A 25553-nucleotide genomic window follows, 5' to 3' on the forward strand; every position below is an offset into this window, starting at 1 on the left:
TCAGTCTCGACCCCGACAGAAGAGTTCCATCAGACTCAATGTAGGGTCCACAAAGTAGAAGCCCCACTGTTTCCCCGCCTTCCTGTTAGGTTTGTAATATCCGAACGCCACATCTTCCTCATCACCGCAAGCGGTCTGCTTAATTTCAATTCCTGAAACATGAGATAAAATGAGAAAATTGTTACGATCAAACGTTTACTGTTTCCAAAAATGCTGGATGGTAATTGTGTGATAGAACCAGCATTCAAAATAAAAAATGGCATGGGAAATGACATAGATTTGTCTGAGGAAAATTTTACGGCCGAATTCGTCTGAAGTCCATATTTTGTGATAAAATCACTAAAAACAACCCGACTTCCGTGTTTTTTCAATAATAATTAGACTTGTGTGTAAAGAGATACAAATTTAAATGTACAATTGACCATAGTGTACATCACTTTAAGGACATACCCACCTCTTTTGATGTTTAAAAATCCGGGTAGCCACCTGTCCGGCTCCGTCTTGACATTTACTCTGACCTTTTTCAGGTCACGTTCCGCGAAACCTGAATATTGAATCGTTAGTTAATTAAATTGCGCGTGTTAATGAACAATATATCGTTACATATGTGTCCTGTGTGTTTGGAATCTTCGACATAAACGTGACCAGTTCATATCCTTTTTTATTCCATTTCATTATCAGTTATTCTAAACTTTTTAAAAACAATCTTAATATCAAGATCACAAAGGAAACGATGTTAATTGTTTAAACCTACCCATCACGTATTTGTTCCAGTCATCGCCAGTACAGTATCCGGTGTCATGGCTGATTTCACCTGAACTAGTTCCGCTACATGCCGGAAGCGTTACATTTATTTCCCCAGTGGATGGGTCAAGTTTAATCTCCTCCACAATAGTCGACTCTCCAACACTTTCGGCACTGCTAGAGATGTCTGTCACACACAGATCGCTATTGACTTTCTCCTGCAAGTATTAGAAACAGTAGTAACAGTTAAAAGAGAAACAAGCCACACACTTGTATTCAATAAAAACGAATCAAAGAAGTAGGACATTTTGTCTTAAACGACCAGCAAATATGGTCGGATTACTTCAATAAAAATACCGAGTTGTATAGACAGAATAAGCTTTTTGGATTTGTGATAGAAATGATCAAATTGTGCTTTGAATCCGTTATATAATAAAAAAAAATGTTTCGTTTGTACACATGATCAAAATAGTCTGTTATTTTGTCTGTAGTTAAACAAAGAAACCTGATATCGTCATGAAAACAGAACTTACCGGGTGAACATTGACCCTCATGACGTAAGTTTCTGAACACTGTCTGACCAGCCGGTCAGCCATGTCATTCTTGTTCATGTGTGCTGTCAGTTTGATCATTCTCTCTTTACTATAAAACAAACAATGTTGTAAATGTGCTACCATATAAAGTAATGACTATTCCAAGAAACTAAAACAGAGAGATGGAAGGCAAATATATATCTCCGTCCAAATAAATAAAACCAGCCATCATTGATCACAATGTTCTCAAGGATATACCGTCAGTGTAACATATTAACGTGATATTGAAAGTCGTAATTTATTCTCAACCTCAGAAAGTAGCATGTATCTTCACAAAACACGAAGTCATAGTGTTATTGTTCTTAAGAAGACAAAATAATTGGTCAGTGTGACGATGCTTGTACAAAGGACACACATGTGAATATCACCTTGTATTTGAGAGTTATAGTAAAGACAAACAATGGACTAATCTGCATCGTACATCTGTTTCGTCCTTTTAGGACTCATCATTAATGCTAAGGGCCTAAGGCTTGAAACCTAGGAGGCTACTGATGAAATTCCAAAGTGATTAAAAGAAAAGTCAATATCGAGATGAAAGTAACCAAAGGTCATTTGATTCCATTAAAATTCATCTAATATTTGACTAATATGACGTTGATAACTGTTCATTTGATATTTTCTGTTTCGATACCCTCACATTATCAGGCTACATTTATCACAAAACTTTAGGCGTTTTCTATCCTCAGAAGAAGACAAGGAAAGAGTGGTATGTTTTTTATAGCTTTTTATCTGCTTCGGTTCGTTTGGGCACTTTGCCAAATTCCGCATTTGTGACATAATACATGATTTTCTATTGTGATACATTGCGATTTAAAACATTCGATACTTCAGACTTATTGTTTCGGCGTCTCAAGAATTTTGAAATCTTTAATATACTTCAGATTATATTTTCATATTTTGCAGCGCTTTGTGCAAAATTTTCCAAAATTGACTTCGATAATGGACAAAAAAGAAATCAAAAGAAAAAAGACAAAAACATTTTTGAGTTATTACGAAACGTTTTAACTTTGTTTTAAGCCGTGAGTTCCTAATCAAGTTGATATTGTTTGTGGTGTCATAAATTGATGTGAATCAAATTGCGTAAATATTTCGGTGTTATAAAAAATAGTTACGTCATAAAAAGCAACACACGGATATTCACAACAAGGATATACAAAAAAAAGGTGTTTGGAGGGAAATATGACAATGCATCCTTGATGTGTATCAATATTTTTGACCGTTAGATTGTTATCGTGCAGGTTAGTAATACTTCAACAGGAAATATCAAAATAAAGACAAATATAACACAAAAAAACAAGAGAAAAAAAGAGATATCGATACATCATAAGTTCACGCACTTATTGACAAATTTAACATGAAGAACTCAGATGATACTACAACTTACACATCCTCTTGTTTTATTTTGTCTATGATGTCATACAGGCAGTGCTCGATGCCGTAGTCAAGTCGATCTACAATCTGATTGGTGATGTATGACACGACGTCATCACTGGTCTGAAATCATTCCAACAATATTTTATTAAGTGTAACAGCATTTTGCAAACGTAATGAATACCTCATATTTATCTTTTTCTTTTTCAATTTCCATTGAGTGAAAGCGTCACTCTATCCCTGAATTAATGCATTGTCCACACGTATACAGAGGAGTGGGGTTGAAAAGCCCCGGTTTAATTGGGTTAGTGACATTTCCTTCTTTAGATCTCATCTGTTCATTGCTCTTGTTTGGAGTTTACGGCTTTTTATTGTTTAAAAGAACAATATTTGCACCGATAAAGTGTAATGGACATGCAGTCGACTGCGCATGTCAGAGAATTAATGAAAATGGTCGATAGCATAAAAAGCACCTACCATTTTGATTTTGTCTTTAACCTTTTTCTCCAGACCGCCGTTGATAAGACGAGCACTCCTGATCCTGGTGAACTCTTTTTGTGTCTGATCACGCTTCCTCTGTATGGACGACATCACTCTGGGCTTGATAGATGGACCATGAAGACGATACATTATGGCCGTCAATTTCTTCTCGTACTTAATGCTTGCCTGTGCAAAATAGATTGTTGTTACACAGAATATTTTCAAAGAGCGGTCATTTCGTAGAATGTTTGTTTACATGCAGAGACAGGATCATTTTGAGGCGGGTCTCCTTGTAGAAGATGGTGGCGACCTCTTTGAACAACATAAGAGAGTAGTTAGATAGCGTGGTTATGTTGTAGCAACTTATTTCCATTGACCTATGAAATATCGTCTCGAACATACCGTATTATCCCCCCAAACGGCCTGCTCCATTACTTTTGTCAAATATATTTCGATGATTCTTTTAACAATATGAATCATTGCCCATATCTTTATATGTCCAAAACAAGGATAGCATGGACGCAAACATTTCATTGGTCGTCCATAACACCATGCCGCAGTGATACAACAGTTTCTCTATGTTTGCACAGTTTGCATAAAAGACGTGAGATCCTTGTAAACCCACTTAATACTTATTATTTCGTATGTATCCAACGCATGCTCTTCAGGAACCTGTTTAATAATGCTTGCGCTTTTAAAGCTGTCTCTTCAAATTCCACCCGATCCAAAGATGAGGTCATGTTGTACGCATGTTCAAAGACTATATATAAAACTGAAACAATAGATGCATTATGTGCAGTTGAATCTTATTCCAGACTGGCAGATAGAAGTAAGTCAGAAACTTTCTGGATTAGCGCTTTATCTAATCGTGAGTATAAATAAACAGAACCCCCAACGTCACGGATAGGTTTTAGTCAGAAACAGATGTTACCTGTCTGTATATCTCATCAGCTGCTAAAATTTGCTTGTGTTTCTTGATCAAATGTTTCAGCAATGTCACCTTGGTCTTCATTTCCTTTACTGTGACTTTGTTGAACCTTGAATTGAGAACAGAACAGTGCGTATAACTCTGAGGCACCAACAAAGACCAACGCCTGGTCGACATCGACTTATGTAACCTCACCAGTGATAACGACTTCGCACAGTCTAATAAGTATCCGAGAAAGTATTCCGAATGGATATCTCATTAAAATAACAAATAATATAAAGTAGAATGAGTGTCCAAAAAAGGAGATATGGTCGGAAATCGGAAGCATGATATTACATTAGAAACGACGTCAAAAATAAATTCTTACACACTAGGACTTAATCGTGCCTGTATAATATGTGGTTCCCTCCTTTACATGTAGAATTCAATGTAAAAAACATTTCATTATGTCTATCCTAATTTAAGTACTGTTAGCAGTGACTAGGAGCCCCTATGGTGTGAGAGGGGTCCGACTCTCCTGTCACGACATTAATCACATAGTATTGATTTCACTGTCAAAATGTACTCTTTATTATGTCATACATATGCTCACTTAAATGTGTTTGTCCAAGAAATGTTTGTAAACATTCGTAAACCTTGTCAATCATAGCGCTTACTGATTATTGGTCCGGGAATTCTTATTACTTGCTTATAGCCGAGTTCAATATTTCCTTTTGAATAGGTAATTATAAAAACTGAGCTGTAAATTACAATTAGGTCCGTGCACAGATTTATAACGTATGGCGATCATTGTATAAATTTAACCTCATGTTTCAGATGATTTGATCAGGTTACAACTCACGTTTCAAACTTCAGAAGATCTTCTTTCTGTAGTCGGGTAAGTTTTGGTAACTCGTCTGTTCGGCAAGGGCATGACAGACCGTCGGATACAAGTGCCAAAGTTACTTTCTCCAATATGTCAAATAGGCCATCAAAATCTATAGAAAGATGAGACAGACCAACAAAATCTAATAAAATGTGAAACAAGCTGTCAAATTCCAAAAGTAATGTGATAGAGATCATTAAAAATCTAAAGAAATTTTAAATAGACCATCAAAATATAGAGAAATATGAAGCCAACCATCAAAATATAGAGAAATGTGAAACCAACCATCAAAAGATAGAGAAACGTGAAACCAACCATAAAAATAAAGAGAATTGTGAAACCAACCATCAAAATTAGAGAAACGTGAAACCAGCCATCAAAATATAGAGAAATGTGAAACCAGCCATCAAAACATAGAGAAATGTGAAACCAACCATCAAAATATAGAGAATTGTGAAACCAATCATCAAAATATAGAGAAATGTGAAACCAATCATCAAAATATAGAGAAATGTGAAACAAGCCATCAAAATATAGAGAAATGTGAAACAAGCCATCAAAATATAGAGAATTGTGAAACCAACCATCAGACTATAGAGAAACGTGAAACCAACCATCAAACTATAGAGAAATGTGAAATCAACCATCAAAATATAGAGAATTGTGAAACCAGCCATCAAAGTATAGAGAAATGTGAAACCAACCATCAAACTATTGAGAAATGTGAAACCAACCATCAAACTATTGAGAAATGTGAAACCAACCATCAAACTATTGAGAAATGTGAAACCAACCATCAAAATATAGGGAAGTGTCAAAATGGGCAAAAATGTGCAGAAAATGTTCAGTATTAAAAGCAAATGTGAAACAGACCTTCAAAATATCTAGAACTGTGAAGGTGGCCGTGAAAGTTTTACACGTCTAAATCAAGAGAAAACGCGTAAAAGATCGTCCAGGTTCACAGGTTTCAAGTTTCTTTCACGGATGGCCGAATCAGTAGATTTGTACATCGTAGATATACATTGATAATACAGTTACATTGTATATATATCATTTAAGAAACTACAATACAGATTGGCTCATCAATAATTGATAATAAATACACATTGATAATACAGTTGCATTGTATATATATCATTAAAGAAACTACAATACAGATTGGCTCATCAATAATTGATACTATATATACTTTGGTAGTAACAATGCAGTTACATTGTATATATATATATATATATATATATATATATCATTAAAGAAATTACAATTTCCCGTTGGCGGACCCCGATATTACATACAAAGAAATCTGATTAGTCTTGAGAGTGTTTGACACAAGATTTTGCATCATAATATAAATTATACATAACATTGAATATTTTCTTATGGTTTTGTTTTACTGTATTTTCCTCCAAAGTCCAATTCTCCAAACAATATCAAAAGCTTGAAAATGTGACTGATATCATCCAAATTATCATTTAAATGTGGATAATACCGTCCAAATCAAAAGCGATGTCAAAAGATCGTCCAAATTTACAAAAAAAAAAAAAAAAGTGCAAAGATTGTTTACAGAAATATAACTAATACCGTCCAAACTTTTTAGAAACGTGATTAAGAACGTGCAGACCAAGTGAAAAGTGAAAATGATCGTTATTATCTATAGTAAATGAGGTAGAATGAACAGAGCCTGATGCAGGATATCTGCAAATATAATCTACAGAATGAACACTTGTATATTGATAACAAAGTTCGATTTTGATTTATTGTAAATGTTTAAAGAACAGTAAAATGGCTAATGTCCACAACATACAATTCATACAAGATGTCTTACCGAGTGTTTTAGTAGCCATCTCCATCATGACAGTACGACAAACAGCCAACATCGAAGTATTTACAAAGCATCTGAAACCCTCATCTGTGTCAGAAATGGCTTCGGTCAAGGAAACGAACCTATCGATGCTGAAAATATCAAAGAAATGCATAATTAAAACTTTAAATGAAACAGAGAACAGGAAACTGGGAAACGCCTGCTGAAGTGAAAAGGCATCAAAGTCTTAAATAAAATTGGCCTCATCTTAATCCTGATTAGGCGTCTCTTTTCGTTTTGGAGTTTAAGTCTACAGCTTGACAAAAATGAGATGTGGAATTCCACAAGGTTACACGGGGAAAAAAGTTGACAAAGAAAAGGACTTGTTTGGTTTTTTTTTCTATTTTCTTATATATTTCTCATTTATACACACACTGGTAACGGGTCATATCTAGAAGAAAATTTCATTAACCATGCGCCAATACAAAGAGCCAACTGAACGAATATACTCGCACACAACAAAAACAACAAAAAAAAAAAAAAAAAAAAACCAAATTAACGTTGTGACGTTCTGTCAAAATCCCTCATCAAGGAATGGAGCAACCTGGGCGCTAACAAGGATTATTTTATCTTTTTTTTTTCAATAATCGTGTAACCTTGACCTTGATCCTATAACTTTGAAATTCCTTCAAATGAATGTACAGGTTGATCAGAATCCTTCAAGGAATGTAGCCGCTTGAGTGCTGACAATGATTTTTCAAAATATTCGAGATATCACGTCCAGGAACCTCCTTATATCCCAACATCTGTCGCGAGGGGATAAGAGCGTCGACATTTATGATATATGACCTTATATAGAAATGAGAACAAAATTGCAAGACATAACGAAAAAGACTTAGAAGTTCCGCATATCAGATTCTGAGGTGATGTGTAGGAATATTGGCAGAAGAAGGATCTAAAGCTGAAGTGTTAGAGACAGAACTTTCAATTTACACGAGTACTTAATCAGAGACAGAACTTTCACAGTTCACTAGAATACTTAATCAGAGACAGAACTTTCACATTTCACTAGAATACTTGATCAGAGGCAGAACTTTCACAGTTCACTAGAGTATTTAATCAGAGACAGAACTTTCCCAGTTCACTAGAATACTTGATCAGAGACAGAACTTTCACAGTTCACTAGAATACTTGATCAGATCAGTTCACTAGAATACTTGATCAGAGACAGAACTTTCACAGTTCACTAGAATACTTAATCAGAGACAGGACTTCCACAGTTCACTAGAATACTTGATCAGAGACAGAACTTTCACAGTTCACTAGAATACTTGATCAGAGACAGGACTTCCACAGTTCACTAGAATACTTGATCAGAGACAGGACTTTCACAGTTCACTAGAATACTTGATCAGAGACAGAATTTTCCCAGTTCACTAGAATACTTGATCAGAGACAGATACTTTCACAGTTCACTAGAATACTTTACTTTCACATCAGAGACAGAACTTTCACAGTTCACTAGAATACTTGATCAGAGACAGACTTCCACAGTTCACTAGAATACTTGATCAGAGACAGAACTTTCACAGTTCACTAGAATACTTGATCAGAGACAGAACTTTCACAGTTCACTAGAATACTTGATCAGAGACAGAACTTTCACAGTTCACTAGAATACTTGATCAGAGACAGAACTTTCACAGTTCACTAGAATACTTAATCAGAGACAGAACTTTCACAGTTCACTAGAATACTTGATCAGAACTTTCACAGACAGAAACTTGATTTCACAGTTCACTAGAATACTTAATCAGAGACAGAACTTTCACAGTTCACTAGAATACTTGATCAGAGACAGAACTTTCACAGTTCACTAGAATACTTGATCAGAGACAGAACTTTCACAGTTCACTAGAATACTTGATCAGAGACAGAACTTTCACAGTTCACTAGAATACTTGATCAGAGACAGAATTTTCCCAGTTCACTAGAATACTTGATCAGAGACAGAACTTCCACAGTTCACTAGAATACTTGATCAGACTTTCACAGACAGAAACTTGATTTCACAGTTCACTAGAATACTTGATCAGAGACAGAACTTTCACAGTTCACTAGAATACTTGATTTCACAGTTCACTAGAATACTTGATCAGAGACAGAACTTTCACAGTTCACTAGAATACTTGATCAGAGACAGAACTTTCACAGTTCACTAGAAGAACTTTCACAGTTCACTAGAATACTTGATCAGAGACAGGACTTCACAGTTCACTAGAATACAGAACTTTCACATTTCACTAGAATTGATCAGAGACAGGACTTAATCAGAGACCAGTTCACTAGAATACTTAATCAGAGACAGAACTTTCACATTTCACTAGAATACTTGATCAGAGACAGAACTTTCACAGTTCACTAGAGTATTTAATCAGAGACAGAACTTTCACAGTTCACTAGAATACTTAATCAGAGACAGGACTTCCACAGTTCACTAGAATACTTGATCAGAGACAGAACTTTCACAGTTCACTAGAATACTTGATCAGAGACAGAACTTTCACAGTTCACTAGAATACTTGATCAGAGACAGAACTTTCACAGTTCACTAGAATACTTGATCAGAGACAGAACTTTCACAGTTCACTAGAATACTTGAATATCACAGACAGAACTTTCACAGTTCACTAGAGTATTTAATCAGAGACAGAACTTTCACAGTTCACTAGAATACTTGATCAGAGGCAGAACTTTCACAGTTCACTAGAATACTTGATCAGTGACAGAACTTTCCCAGTTCACTAGAATACTTAATCAGAGACAGAACTTTCACATTTCACTAGAATACTTGATCAGAGGCAGAACTTTCACAGTTCACTAGAGTATTTAATCAGAGACAGAACTTTCCCAGTTCACTAGAATACTTGATCAGAGACAGAACTTTCACAGTTCACTAGAATACTTGATCAGAGACAGAACTTTCACAGTTCACTAGAATACTTGATCAGAGACAGAACTTTCACAGTTCACTAGAATACTTGATCAGAGACAGAACTTTCACAGTTCACTAGAATACTTGATCAGAGACAGAACTTCCACAGTTCACTAGAATACTTCATCAGAGACAGAACTTCCACAGTTCACTAGAAAACTTAATCAGAGACAGAACTTCCACAGTTCACTAGAATACTTGATCAGAGACAGAATTTTCCCAGTTCACTAGAATACTTGATCAGAGACAGAACTTTCACAGTTCACTAGAATACTTGATCAGAGACAGAACTTTCACAGTTCACTAGAATACTTGATCAGAGACAGAACTTTCACAGTTCACTAGAATACTTGATCAGAGACAGGACTTCCACAGTTCACTAGAATACTTGATCAGAGACAGAACTTTCACAGTTCACTAGAATACTTGATCAGAGACAGGACTTCCACAGTTCACTAGAATACTTGATCAGAGACAGAACTTTCACAGTTCACTAGAATACTTGATCAGAGACAGAACTTTCACATTTCACTAGAATACTTGATCAGAGACAGAACTTTCACAGTTCACTAGAGTATTTAATCAGAGACAGAACTTTCCCAGTTCACTAGAATACTTAATCAGAGACAGGACTTCCACAGTTCACTAGAATACTTGATCAGAGACAGAACTTTCACAGTTCACTAGAATACTTGATCAGAGACAGAACTTTCACAGTTCACTAGAATACTTGATCAGAGACAGAACTTTCACAGTTCACTAGAATACTTGATCAGAGACAGAACTTTCACAGTTCACTAGAATACTTGATCAGAGACAGAACTTTCACAGTTCACTAGAATACTTGATCAGAGACAGGACTTCCACAGTTCACTAGAATACTTGATCAGTGACAGAACTTTCACAGTTCACTAGAATACTTGATCAGAGACAGAACTTTCACAGTTCACTAGAATACTTAATCAGATGGTGTAATAATAATCGACTGGCAAAAGTTAATAAAACCAGCAAGAGAATATCAACATGTCAACTAAATCATAATCCAAAGTCAAATTCAACACCAGAGGAAAATATTGAAAAGATGTACATGGAGACTCGTGGGAAAGTACAAGGACACTAAGACCAGATGTCATCGACGACACCCGCTTTGTAAACCTTGGTCAATCCAAGTAAGTAATGTCACGACAATGGAACCAACAGGCAAACTAACATCAAACACACATTCATCTCCATACCGCACAAAGAAATAAAATATGTCTCAACGAGATCACTATGGCGACCATAAAACTTCCCCAAAAATGTTCATATAATTCCATACTTTGAAACCCTCTGTTGCGAGTTTGTCCGTCACATGACTACTTTTTGCACGAATGTCGTCATAATGGAAACAGGCCCTTAATATCGAATACATGTTAACAACATAGGTTGGTATGAAGGGATGTTACAATCAAGAAATGTAAACTTCACAATAGAGATAATTAAAGCATCACGTTTATCTTAAAACTTGGTAGAAATGACTTCAAAATAGCCAAAGGAAAAACTATTTGGAGTGTAACCAAAAATTTCAGTATTTACTAAAAACCTAAAATCATACCTATGATGAAATGAAAAGAAAATGATTGGAATTAGTCGGGTAAAATGCAAAAAATCCGGAACGACTTGTTAATTTTGCCCAAGAACCGAGCTATACTTCAATCGTGCATATATGTTGCTTGCTACCAGTTGTGAAAGTATATATTTAAAGCAAACGGACAGACACCACATTTCAAAAAATGAAGATATTTAAGTACAGGAATTATATAGCCTCTGCCTTTAGTAGACAGTACATCGGATTCAATGTTCGTTATGACACACAACCATAACAATAATCATGGGGAAATGCAATATCTCTTTAAATGGAAAACACAAAGACTGATAAAGCTTGTTTTACACTCCGATTAGTGATGAAAAACGCAACTCAGTTAATGATGATGTTTTGCAATAACGTAGTGCCATTTCTAATTTTAAACATGGTATTTTCGATGCGACAATGAAAAAGAAAAACGTATAATGGGCCATCATTGTTTGGAATTAGAGAGACGTACCTGATGGTAATTATTGCCATTTCAGGGAAAGTCACGCCGAGTTACCAGTATCAGGGTTATATTCCTGTTGGTAATTGGTGTCATTTCAGTTGAAGACACGCCAAGTTAATTGGCATCAGCGATGGTCCTGTTTATGATTATTGTCATGTCCAAGTTATCACAAGATGATGTGTGTATACATGATCTACATGGGAAACCCTGTCTATTACCTTCCTGATAAGATATGTGACAATACTTACGTTTTTCTGGTGAGGCGCGCGATTCTGGGGATGTTTGGAATCAATATGTCTTCCATTATTATCAACAAATCGTCAAAACATTAGCAGGTCACGGGCGCTAGATCGCAACTTACACTACTAAGTATGTTGTCGCTAGGAAGATACGAAAAGTGACGTAATAGTTATCATGACGTCATAATACGGTTGAGGTAAATTTATAGAACAAAGCAGAGAGGCAGTCAGCATTCCAGGGCGGTGTCCGAAGGTTTCAATTTTCGGTTTTAAATTCCCTGTATATTTTACATATAGGTTATATAATTATATATGATTATTAAATGGTTCACGACTAATCGTCATGGGGGTCACGTGGTAGTTGAAATAAATGTGTTATATCAACTGTAATCTCATCATACCGTTTTTCAAATTAGTTCGTTGCATACTGTTCATTACGATCTGTTCCGGGTACGATTTCTCCTTATCCTTCCGTGGATCGGGCCTCAATCAGAAACTGAACGTCTCTCAACATGAAGGTCGGTAGTTAGACCTAAGAACGTGACTTAAAGAGTTTGACTTAATAAATCAATAACTTGAACTCCTTTATCGCGAGCTTGAATCAATATGCCAGGAACCCGGCCACATTTACCAGGAGCCTGACTTAATTTACCAGGAGCCCGGCCACATTTACCAGGAGCCTGACTTAATTTACCAAGAACTCAGCCACATTTACCAGGAACCTGACTTAATTTACCAGGAACTCGGCCACATTTACCAGGAACCTGACTTAATTTACCAGGAACTCGGCCACATTTACCAGGAGCCTAACTTAATTTACCAGGAACCCGTCCACATTTACCAGGAGCATGACTTAATTTACCAGGAACCCGGCCACATTTACCATGACCTTGATTTTATTTACCAGGAACTCAGCCACATTTACTAGGAACCTGACTTAATTTACCAGGAACTCGGCCACACTTACCAGGAGCCTGACTTAATTTACCAGGAACTCGGCCACATTTACCCGGAACCTGACTTAATTTACCAGGAACCCGGCCACATTTACTATCACATCATACTTAAGAACTTGACTTAAGGAGTTTGACTAAATAAATCCAGAACTTAGACTCCTTTATACTTAGTTTTCCTGGCACCCGGCCACATTTACCAGGAGCCTGACTTTATTTACCAGGAATTCCCCTCATTTTCCAGGAGTTTGACTTATTTTTCCTGGCACCTGGCCACATTTACCAGGAGACTGACTTAATTTACCAGGAACTCGGCCACGTTTACCAGGGACCTGACTTAATTTACCTGGAACTCAACCACATTTACCAGGAACCTGACTTAATTTACCAGGAACCCGGCCACATTTACTATCACATCATACTTAAGAACTTGACTTAAGGAGTTTGACTAAATAAATCCAGAACTTAGACTCCTTTATACTTAGTTTTCCTGGCACCCGGCCACATTTACCAGGAACCTGACTTAATTTACCAGGAACTCGGCCACATTTACCAGGAACCTGACTTAATTTACCAGGAACTCGGCCACATTTACCCGGAACCTGACTTAATTCACCAGGAATTCGGCCACATTTACCCGGAACCTGACTTAATTTACCAGGAACTCGGCCACATTTACCAGGAACCTGACTTAATTTACCAGGAACTCGGCCACATTTACCCGGAACCTGACTTAATTTACCAGGAACTCGGCCACATTTACCCGGAACCTGACTTAATTTACCAGGAATTCGGCCACATTTACCAGGGACCTGACTTAATTTACCAGGAATTCGGCCTAATTTACAAAGAGCTTGGCCATATTTCGTAATAACGGATTATACCTCACTTCTTGTACATTTTTTCCAACTGTATTGAACTCGTTGCCATGTTATGGCTACTACTGTCGTATTTTTCGAAAAATCCAAGTTAATTGGCATCAGCGATGGTCCTGTTTATGATTATTGTCATGTCCAAGTTATCACAAGATGATGTGTGTATACATGATCTTCATGGGAAACCCTGTCTATTACCTTCCTGATAAGATATGTAACAATACTTACGTTTTTCTGGTGAGGCGCGCGATTCTGGGGATGTTTGGAATCAATATGTCTTCCATTATTATCAACAAATCGTCAAAACATTAGCAGGTCACGGGCGCTAGATCGCAACTTACACTACTAAGTATGCTGTCGCTAGGAAGATACGAAAAGTGACGTAATAATTATCATGACGTCATAATACGGTTGAGGTAAATTTATAGAACAAAGCAGAGAGGCAGTCAGCATTCCGGGGCGGTGTCCGAGGGTTTCAATTTTCGGTTTTAAATTCCCTGTATATTTTACATATAGGTTATATAATTATATATGATTATTAAATGGTTCACGACTAATCGTCATGGTGATCACGTGGTAGTTGAAATAAATGTGTTATATAAACTGTAATCTCATCATACCGTTTTTCAAATTAGTTCGTTGCATACTGTTCATTACGATCTGTTCCGGGTACGATTTCTCCTTATCCTTCCGTGGATTGGGCCTCAATCAGAAACTAAACGTCTCTCAACATGAAGGTCGGTAGTTAGACCTAAGAAATTGACTTAAGGAGTTTGACTTAATAAATCAATAACTTGAACTCCTTTACCGCGAGCTTGAATCAATATGCCAGGAACCCGGCCACATTTACCAGGAGCCTGACTGAATTTACCAGGAACCCGGCCACATTTACCAGGAGCCTGACTTAATTTACCAGGATACCGGCCACATTTACCAGGATCCTCACTTAATTTACCAGGAAACCGGCCACATTTACCAGGAGCCTGACTTAATTTACCAGGAAAACCGGCCACATTTACCAGGAGCATGACTTAATTTACCAGGAACTCAGCCATATTTACCAGGAGCCTGACATAATTTACCAGGATCCCGGCCACATTTACCAGGATCCTCACTTAATTTACCAGGAAACCGGCAACATTTACCAGGAGCCTGACTTAATTTACCAGGAAACCGGCCACATTTACCAGGAGCCTGACTTAATTTACCAGGAAACCGGCCACATTTACCAGGAACCTGACTTAATTTACCAGGAACTCAGTCACATTTACCAGGAACCTGACTTAATTTACCAGGAACTCAGCCACATTTACTAGGAACCTGACTTAATTTACCAGGAACTCGGCCACACTTACCAGGAGCCTGACTTAATTTACCAGGAACTCGGCCACACTTACCAGGAGCCTGACTTAATTTACCAGGAACTCGGCCACATTTACCAGGAGCCTGACTTAATTTACCAGGAAGCTGGCCACATTTACCATGACCTTGATTTTTTTTACCACGAACGCAGCCATATTTACTAGGAACCTGACTTAATTTACCAGGAACTCGGCCACATTTAACAGGAACCTGACTTAATTTACCAGGAACTCGGCCACACTTACCAAGACCTTGACTTAATTTACCAGGAACTCAGCCACATTTACCAGGACCTTGACTTAATTTACCAGGAACTCAGCCACATTTACTAGGAACCTGACTTAATTTACAAGGAATTCAGCCACATTTACCAGGAACCTGACTTAATTTACCAGGAACTCGGCCACATTTAATTTACCAGGAATTCGGCCACATTTACCAGGGACCTGACTTAATTTACCAGGAACTAATTTACAAAGAGCTTGGCCATATTTCGTAATAACGGATTATACCCACTTCTTGTACATTTTTTCCAACTGTATTGAACTCGTTGCCATGTTATGGCTACTACCGTATTTTTGAAAAATCCAAGTTAATTGGCATCAGCGATGGTCCTGATTATGATTATTGTCATGTCCAAGTTATCACAAGATGATGTGTGTATACATGATCTTCATGGGAAACCCTCTATTACCTTCCAGATATGTAACAATACTTACGTTTTTTGGTGACTGGAATCAATATGCATTATTATCAACAAATTTACGGGCGCTAGATCGCAACTTACACTACTAAGTATGCTGTCGCTAGGAAGATACCGTAATAATTATCATGTCATAATACGGTTGAGGTAAATTTTACAAAGCAGAGAGGACCTCAATTTTCGGCCATATTTTACAGGAACCTGACATGAAGGTCGGTAGTTAGACCTAAGAAATTGACTTAAGGAGTTTGACTTAATAAATCAATAACTTGAACTCCTTTACCGCGAGCTTGAATCAATATGCCAGGAACCCGGCCACATTTACCAGGAGCCTGACTGAATTTACCAGGAACCCGGCCACATTTACCCTACCGGCCACATTTACCAGGATCCTCACTTAATTTACCAGGAAACCGGCCACATTTACCAGGAGCCTGACTTAATTTACCAGGAAAACCGGCCAATTTGACATTTACCAGGCCACATTTACCAGGAGCCTGACTTAATTTAACTCGGCCACATTTCGGCCACATTTACCAGGAGCCTGACTTAATTTACCAGGAACTCAGCCACATTTACCAGGACCTTGACTTAATTTACCAGGAACTCAGCCACATTTACTAGGAACCTGACTTAATTTACAAGGAATTCAGCCACATTTACCAGGAACGTGACTTAATTTACCAGGAACTCAGCCATATTTACCAGGATCCTCACTTAATTTACCAGGAACTCGGCCACATTTACCCGGAACCTGACTTAATTTACCAGGAACCCGGCCACATTTACCAGGAGCCTGACTTAATTTACCAGGAACTCGGCCACATTTACCCGGAACCTGACTTAATTTACCAGGAACTCGGCCACATTTACCAAGACCTTGACTTAATTTACCAGGAACTCAGCCATATTTACCAGGAGCCTTACTTAATTTACCAGGAACTCGGCCACATTTACCAGGAGCCTGACTTAATTTACCAGGAAGCTGGCCACATTTACCATGACCTTGATTTTTTTACCAGGAACTCAGCCATATTTACTAGGAACCTGACTTAATTTACCAGGAACTCGGCCACATTTAACAGGAACCTGACTTAATTTACCAGGAACTCGGCCACATTTACCAGGATCCTCACTTAATTTACCAGGAACTCGGCCATATTTACCCGGAACCTGACTTAATTTACCAGGAACTCGGCCACATTTACCAGGAGCCTGACTTAATTTACCAGGAACTTGGCCACATTTACCCGGAACCTGACTTAATTTACCAGGAACCCGGCCACATTTACTATCACATCATACCTAAGAACTTGACTTAAGGAGTTTGACTAAATAAATCCAGAACTTAGACTCCTTTATACTTAGTTTTCCTGGCACCCGGCCACATTTACCAGGAGCCTGACTTAATTTACCAGGAATTCCCCTCATTTTCCAGGAGTTTGACATAATTTATCAGGAAATCGGCCTGATTTTACAGGACTTGACTTAATTTTCCAGCGTACTAGGACTCGTTTACCAGGAACCCTTATCTATGGTTTAATTTAACAGTATATCGCCCTCATTTACCAGGATCCTGATTTAATTCAAAAGTAACTCGGCTTCAATTTCCATGAGCTTGACTTAATTTACCATGGTATATTCTGCCTAATATACCATTCAGGCATTTCGTAATAACGGATTATACCCTCACTTCTTGTACATTTTTTCCAACTGTATTGAACTCGTTGCCATGTTATGGCTACTTATGTCTGATCTTTCCAACATGTGCTCATTGCGGTATTATTAATGGGTATGTAAGACTATGTGAGAAAAAAAAATGTATTCGTAGCAGAGCGAGGTTTCGATCCTCGGACCTCTGGGTTATGGGCCCAGCACGCTTCCACTGCGCCACTCTGCTGTACATCCCACTCAAAGAAATATGTCCCCTATAGCGATTAACGAGTGATTGCATCAGAAAACATAGATAAGAGTTGTCTCCCTTAGCCCAGGAAGAAAAAGGGCCTTAAATAAATTGCTGACAAGTCCAAGGAGGACGATTTACACAGCTGTACAATGCAGTTTATTTGATTTAAACATATTTTATTGCAACACATATTGCGATGGGATTGGGCACAAGTTTTAACAATTTCTATAAAGCCCTTGTCATTACACAGAAATTTCGATAGTATTAAGAGACCTGCAAGAATAACTCATAGTTGCAATTTAATTGATTATTTAGACCAATTGTATCTAATTGTTAATTTGTATCGAAATGTGATTTTCTAGTGTCTTTTGTACAATTTTAAAATATAAGGGTTGAACTGAAATAATATAATATTCGTATTTTGAACTAAAATAAAATAAAATAAAATACGTAAAATATACGAATTATTGTTCTTTCCCTTCCTCCATCTTTGCTTCCAAAATCAAATATTCAATATCATTGTCGACGGATTTCATGGGGGTTGTGCTTTGTTTATTTGTTTATCTTTTATTATTGTAGTAGGAATAGTAGTATTTTGTGTGGAAGGTATTTGTATTTGCCCCAACAACATTTTAGTGATTGTTTAAAAGAAGAATGTACAAAAAATAGTATATGGTAGCAGAGCGAGGTTTCGATCCTCGGACCTCTGGGTTATGGGCCCAGCACGCTTCCACTGCGCCACTCTGCTATATGTCCTTATATGGTAAATTTGCTTTTCCAATTCTTAGCCGATTTATTCCCCTTAGCCCATGTGAAAAACTAAAAGACGGAATGCACTATTCATCGTCAACACACTTTATCCAACCTCCAATACCGTATCCCTACACTCACACAACACCTCATCCTCCCTCACACACACACACAAACAGACACACACACAGAGATAACTCTGCAGTATTGTGGTAATTTGTAATATTTGTATGTGGGAGTAGAGACATTTGGAATAAACTGAGTTTGCTCTTAATTATCTTTCTGACACATGTTTATCTCTGAGTATTACATGATTTTTTTTCGCGTTAACCTTTCATCTGGAGCAAATATTGCATATTTTCTCGTCTTTTCCTCCAGGATGGAAAAAAATATGCAATGGTTAGCAGAGCGAGGTTTCGATCCTCGGACCTCTGGGTTATGGGCCCAGCACGCTTCCACTGCGCCACTCTGCTATACGTTGTCCTTTGAAATATCCAATATATGTATCGAACTCATCGACTGATTGCATCAGAAAATAATTATGTGACTGGAATATTGTGCGAGTTATTTCCCTTTACACAAAACTGTCAATCATTGATAACCTGTATTATTTATTCACATGTACTGTTATAATTGACATATTTGGTTTTGGTTTGTTACATTGAAAAAAATGCTTAGGAAATAGATACCAACATATCTCGTTTTAGTTCAATTATAATATAAATTAATTAATATAAACTGCATTAGTCCGAAACATCGATTAGGCATTTAACAGCTAATTATACTACAATCAAATCAAGTTGTTATCTTTTACATTTCATTTTTAAAGACTCCATTTTATCATCCGGTCCTTGGAGTAAAGAAACTTTATTTCGTGGTATTTAACTACTGAACATTGAATGGTGAGTTCAGAACTCCTATCGATGAAATTTAAGAATTACATTTTGAGATCTGTCTGTCTGTTTTCTATATTAGAATCTTTGGTTTTAGGGCCCAGGACGCCATTACTGTACCAAATATAGGACATTTAACTAACTAAATATATAGATGACTAATCCTTGCTAACAATGAGACGACCAGCACTCTTGTTCGAAGTCAGTGCTTATTACAGGACGCTAATGAACACTGCACAACAATAGATACATGTGAGATGGCCAGCACATTTTTGCGGCTTAGTGAAAATGGTTGGCTAATATTATGGATTGAAAAGTAAACGAAAAACTAGTGTAGTTATGACTAAATGACATGCGCATTAAAATTGATCGATGATCGAAATAACACTGGACCCTGCATTATTAGTCTTTCCACGGACTTATATACATGTATATAAGTCCGTGGTCTTTCTATCTTTGTACCTCGGTTAGAAGAAAATACCTGTATAACGGTATATACAAGTGACAAGTCCGAATGTTATCGGCTATAAGCTCAATGTAAGATTTTACCCAAGTACATATTATGTATTTACTAAAGGACAGAAAAATAAGAGTAATACAAGGTAATGACGATAAAATTTCCTTTCTAACGGCACGAGATTTAAAACAATTCATTGCCGAGACAAAAAGATATGTCCACTTAATGTTTACATATCTATTGAGTGTCTACTCCAAGTCTGGTCACGAGTGCATGACCGTTACTTTGTAAACAACACGATTGAAAATACAATTTTATATAGCAATTCAATATGTATTTGGTAGATCTCCACGTGTCCAACTTGTATATTTATGGTTTGATTAGGAAATACACTTAGCTGTACTCATACATTTATGGTTTGATTAGGAAATACACTTAGCTGTACTCATACATTTATAAAATAAACCATATTTCACATTTATCTACAAGTCATTTCTAAATCTGTATCAGCCACGATAGAATTATACTTCAGTGCGATAGAACACACTACGTGAACTCAAATGTACGATAGCATATTGTGTCCAATTATCGTATCGTGTGCACATCGTACATGGCCTCATGGTGAAACGTTGTGCTATCCAGCAAATGTAGTTACAAAGATATAAACTACTATCAGAAAAAAGGTCTTTCTATTTCCAAACAATATCAAATTGTATTAAATCTTTATTCCACTTTTAACATGATGCAGGATGTACAGAATCGAATTTTTGAAGCATTAAAACAAAGGTGTAACACTTCTGTGCTATCCCATTCTTTGAAACAGCGTGCTTGTTTCCTTCTGGCCTAGTCCCCTCTGTGAAAACAGTGTGTATGTTTCCCGCTATCCCGGTCCCCTCCGTTAAAATCCTGGTTTCCATCTGTCATGTTCCCTCTGTTAAACCTTATGTCTGCTTCTTTCTGCCTCGTTCCCCTGCGGTAAAATAACTGTTGTCATTCTGCGTGATGTCTAGCATGCCAAAGGGCTAATTTCCTTATAACTATTTTTAGACAACTTATACAAACGGCCGTGACTCAGTGCAATACTACCATGAATCGATTTTGCAATCAGAGTTACCTCCCCTCAAACATGACAGCTGACGATGACATCATAGAAAAACATGGACGACGGCTGCACAAACTGATACTCAGTCGAGGTAAGGATGGACATAGCGTATTCCTGGGGTGTAGATTTTCTCGCTAATAATCATAATTGAAACATTTTATACTTCACCAGATTAAAGACGATTTCATAGTTGAAATTTAGTTTCATGGGGCAAAACTTGACATGTAAACAAAGGTTCAAAAACGAAACTTGATGTTATTGTAAGGTCCATTTACCTTTCCGATATCTGACACTTACTGTGAAATATAATGTTTTCCTTCTTTTGTAGACTGTTAGGGATACCTATATAATGCTTCTATTTTTATGTATAAGTATATGGCATTACGATATTTAAGATACAATGTCTGAACATATAGATCTACATTGTATGTGGAATGAAAAAAACCACTAACGTACTCGTGTAGTAGTTGGTCCAGTAATTTTCGTTTGATTTTTAAGGCGAGCCAAGAACTCATAATTCCAGATATCCCACTCTGTCCCCTTCTAACACAGATAGATAATCAGAACTCTTCTGACTAGTTGAAAGGCTGTAATAGTGAATTGAAAGTATGTTAGTTAAATACATATGTAAATGAGATGATAGATGTGTATGATTTTCCAGTTTAGTGACCTGCCTAACATACAACTGTACATTTCATTAACAACAATTGTGAACCAACTTCTGATTATCACTCATGATTGCTCTGATAGACATGTATGGAGGATGTTCAGTCAGATCTAGAAGACTGCTGAGTAAAACTTGTTGGTTGGACTTGCAGATGACCCAATATATTGTACCTGTTCATGTCTGAATGAAGGATCCTAGGTGTCAGAAAGGTCAAGAGTTAAATGCTGGACTAGGCTACTACCAAGACAGTTATAGATGGTCTAGATCAACCCAGAAAAACCCAACTGTTATATTAAATTATGAACAGCTATTTTGGTACTGTATTATTAATGGAATGATAAATTTTATTTTGTTATCAATTTGATAATACATACATAAATGTACATCATTTAATGTTTTTCTTTATTAATGCCAATTTTTTTCTTGCAGTTCATGTCACAAGTAATTGCATTTTTATTTTTGTAATTTCCCATATGATTTCAGACGTATCCGCCATGGCATACAGGGACTATAACCGAGAAAATAGCGAAGGTCAGTATGATTAATGGAGAAATTATTGATTATTTGTATTATTGTTATGAGGAACCTAGAAAATAGCAATGGTCATTATGATGTTCGTTGATGAAGTTGACAGAAATTAATATTCAAATTTTTGTCTGATTCAAAATTCAGATATTAGTTTTCATGTCAATTTTCATATGTTAAGCAGCTTGCACTTTAATAGGGTAGTTGTTGCACGCATGGGGCCTACAGTACTGTATCGGTAACATTTTGAAGAAGAGTGCCTACAGTAACTTGATGTTTTAGGGTGATGAACAGCTTTCATAGTGTTGTATTAACTTGTGTCTCATCCTGTTTCTAACATTAACACAAGAGGATTCAGTCAGACTAATTTTTTGTTTTTCAGTGTATGGTTCCTCAATATCATATCTAGATGGCGTGCCATTCAAGATCAGTTCAGCATTTAAACCACCGACAAAGGTATCACACATCAAATTTATGTATTTTTGCACCAGAGATTTACACTGGAATATTAAGTCAGATCTTGACACTGTAATACAGAATTTAAGTACACAGTAATATAATTTCATAGCCTTGGCAGGTATAATCGTTTAATAAAGATTTTTAATTAAACATTGTAACAAGTCCAATTATTCGTGATGTACAGAAGGCTGAGTGTGAGTTTTTATGTTAATATATCCTGTGAAACACATAACAGAGGATATTAAGGTGTATATCAGTGAAGGAGATTTTCTGGGCAACAACTTGAAAACCATTCAACTACCATGCATAATCTATTTACATTTTCTCTGTTGGAAACACAAAATTCACTGTTTGCATGCATTTCCAGGCTACATCTCTTCAAATGATATTTTACAATTATGTAACGCATAAAAAATGGCATTTCATAGTTTATTGATTTTTAAATGAATATGTTTATATATATAAGATCAACATATATGTCCATTTTTATATATACATATAAGGTCAACATGTCACTGAGTAAAGGTCATCAGGTCAAAGGTCAATCATTAAAGGGAAATATTTACTTGTGATATATAAATAAAATGAAATGGGAAATCGCTCAACTACATTTCAAGTTGGTGAAAGAAGGTCAGATTTTGAAATGTTTATTTATATTTCACAGGCAAATTATTTATGTAAACCTATAAAGCAATAAACAAAATTTCAGTATCAGTGTAACACTTAGGTTTAAAATCTGACACAATGTTGAGTATTTTCTGATTTGTTTCATTACTCTAGTTTGGATCCTGCTTTCTTCATGTAAAATCAAAAATCGAAAATATGAACATCTTTACTTTATTGTTTGCAGGTTCAGTTACCATCAACACTTATGAGGAAGACGAGAGTGTCTGCTACCAGACATGAAGAGGTAAGCACACTGTACAGATATTGCTCTATATGTCACCTTATTTAGCCCATGCCTGAAAATAGGCCCTCTTTTAACAATTGTATTATGTAGAATGGTAATCAAATACTATTTTTTGTCCTGTAATAGTCTGTGATTCTTTGATGTCCTTACTTTGTTTGGTGAGATAGAATAATGAAGGAATTCGTAGTAACAGATACTATTAACCTGAAATATTCTTACCTTTTGTTTCAATCATTGTCTCATTTCTGTGATTCCAGTACTCATTTGAGATAGAGGAAGGTGTTCTTCAATGGGCTCATGAAAGAGAGAGACAGCTGGAAGCTCAAAAACGGGAAGAGGAAGAACGTCAGAAAATAGCCAATCAGATCAGAGAGCAGGAGAACCAGAGGTCAAGTTCAGAGGACTCTGAGCCGGAAGATGAATGGTTGGCATCCCACCAGAGTTCTGGTCCCTCACTCTCCGGTGTAAAGCCCCCAGAGAGAGGTGCAGGCCAGGTTGTTACCGGTTCAGTGCCACTACACCCTGTGACAGCAGGACTGTCAGGAAGTGACATTCTGACTCCAACACCAATCCACACAGATGAAAACAACAGGCAATCTTATACAGCAAGTCAAAATGTTGATGTATCACAGTTTGAAAATGTGGATGATCCTTTTGACATGTTTGAACGCCAAACACTAAATGATATTGAGGAACTGAAGAGTGTGTTTTCTACCACAGACACTAACGCTAAGACAACAAATACAAATTCATTTACTGTTACAAATCAGTCCGAGGCTGAGAGTATATATGAAAATGTTAATTCAAACAATTCCGATAAAATTGATGTGTGCCGCCCACCCAATGGGTTGGTAGGTGGTTCACATGAATGTTCATCAGAGGCTGGGGAGTATGTGCAAGTAGATATAAAACAAGCAGAATGTGAAGGGAGAACAGCAACCTCAAAAATTGATCGTGGCAATCTGCCACCTTTGTCACAAACTAAAGAGTTTCTTTCAGGAAAAATTCCCCTACCGCCTATTGGAAGCAATGGTAAGCTGTCATTAGGACATGAAAGAGTGCATTCAGAATGTGAAGCTAGTTCAGTTGGTCATTCTAGCCAAGATGTTCCTCTGTATGAAAATGTTGACTCTACACAACTATATGAAAATGTGCAGATTTTGCAGGACAACAGAGTTAGTTTTAATCCCAACAAATACAGTAGGAATAATCTGGATTCAACAGCACCGTCTAACTATCGAAACCGACCTAATTATGTAAATGTGATGCCCCATGGATTAGGTACTGCTGGGACAATGACAGGACCTGGAGAAAATCCCTCAGGGATGCGTAATGCTCTGAGCTCACCAGACATTTCAGGCATCAACAATATAGGCCTTCATGACTATGATAACACAAGGAATATATCGCCAGTATTTTCTCGATCTCCACCTCCTAGACCATCATCACATCAGGTAAGTAAGGTCATTAAAGATTGTTGGTATTCTACATTGTTGCTACATATTGAGACAACTAACATATACATGCCCCTTGGCTTGCTGGTCATTAGACAAGGGAGATAACTGGTGAAGTTATGCCCATCACACAATCTAACCAAAGAATGAGTTTTTAGTCTGATCTAAATCAGCATCTGTTCAGAATGGTTTTCTTATCTGAAAGGACAAGAGACTATAAAAGTGGATATAAAGCCCATGAAAGAAATAGATAAACTCTCTCTTGGTTTGTTTAAGCCTTAACAAGGTCAGGTATCCAAATATTTTAGGCTACCTAGGGCACAAAACCCACACTAAATATTACTAGTTCAGTCTCCACCAAAGAGGGCTTCTCTCTAGCAGAGTCAGTAACACTTCCTAATAGGCTACCATAATGATAATCAACATGTACAAAATGAAATTTAACC

At 36.9% G+C, this 25553-nt stretch overlaps 2 protein-coding genes and 3 non-coding genes across 6 annotated transcripts; 1 reads left to right on the top strand and 4 right to left on the bottom strand.

The window, feature by feature from the left end:
• On the bottom strand, positions 1-12156 carry LOC132553405 (uncharacterized). The gene is made up of 9 exons (XM_060217651.1): positions 12101-12156; positions 6807-6934; positions 4958-5093; positions 4120-4225; positions 3186-3374; positions 2722-2831; positions 1278-1386; positions 755-962; positions 1-152 (listed from the first exon to the last, which is right to left on the bottom strand). The coding sequence occupies exons 1-9, from the start codon at positions 12154-12156 to the stop codon at positions 1-3; spliced, it is 1194 nt and encodes a 397-aa protein (XP_060073634.1).
• Positions 12157-17812: 5656 nt separating this feature from the next.
• Positions 17813-17884, bottom strand: Trnam-cau (transfer RNA methionine (anticodon CAU)). The gene has a single exon. It is a non-coding gene; the product is annotated as a tRNA-Met (tRNA).
• A 682-nt stretch (positions 17885-18566) lies between these two features.
• On the bottom strand, positions 18567-18638 carry Trnam-cau (transfer RNA methionine (anticodon CAU)). The gene has a single exon. It is a non-coding gene; the product is annotated as a tRNA-Met (tRNA).
• A 403-nt stretch (positions 18639-19041) lies between these two features.
• Trnam-cau (transfer RNA methionine (anticodon CAU)) lies at positions 19042-19113 on the bottom strand. Its single transcript has one exon. It is a non-coding gene; the product is annotated as a tRNA-Met (tRNA).
• Positions 19114-21100: 1987 nt separating this feature from the next.
• On the top strand, positions 21101-25338 carry LOC132553380 (ubiquitin-associated protein 1-like). 2 transcript variants are annotated; one of them, XM_060217622.1, is made up of 5 exons: positions 21101-21183; positions 22243-22290; positions 22667-22740; positions 23594-23653; positions 23911-25338. In XM_060217622.1, the coding sequence occupies exons 1-5, from the start codon at positions 21117-21119 to the stop codon at positions 25213-25215; spliced, it is 1554 nt and encodes a 517-aa protein (XP_060073605.1). In that variant the 5' UTR covers positions 21101-21116; the 3' UTR covers positions 25216-25338. The 2 variants fall into 2 exon arrangements, with proteins under 2 accessions (XP_060073605.1, XP_060073606.1); XM_060217623.1 differs by lacking the exon at positions 21101-21183 and adding an exon at positions 21987-22074.
• Positions 25339-25553: the final 215 nt, after the last annotated feature.

The sequence above is a fragment of the Ylistrum balloti genome, unplaced genomic scaffold (genome assembly GCF_031769215.1).
Source record: "Ylistrum balloti isolate Yb309-2 unplaced genomic scaffold, AGI_CSIRO_Ybal_v1 Utg370324, whole genome shotgun sequence".
Classification (NCBI taxonomy): domain Eukaryota; kingdom Metazoa; phylum Mollusca; class Bivalvia; order Pectinida; family Pectinidae; genus Ylistrum; species Ylistrum balloti.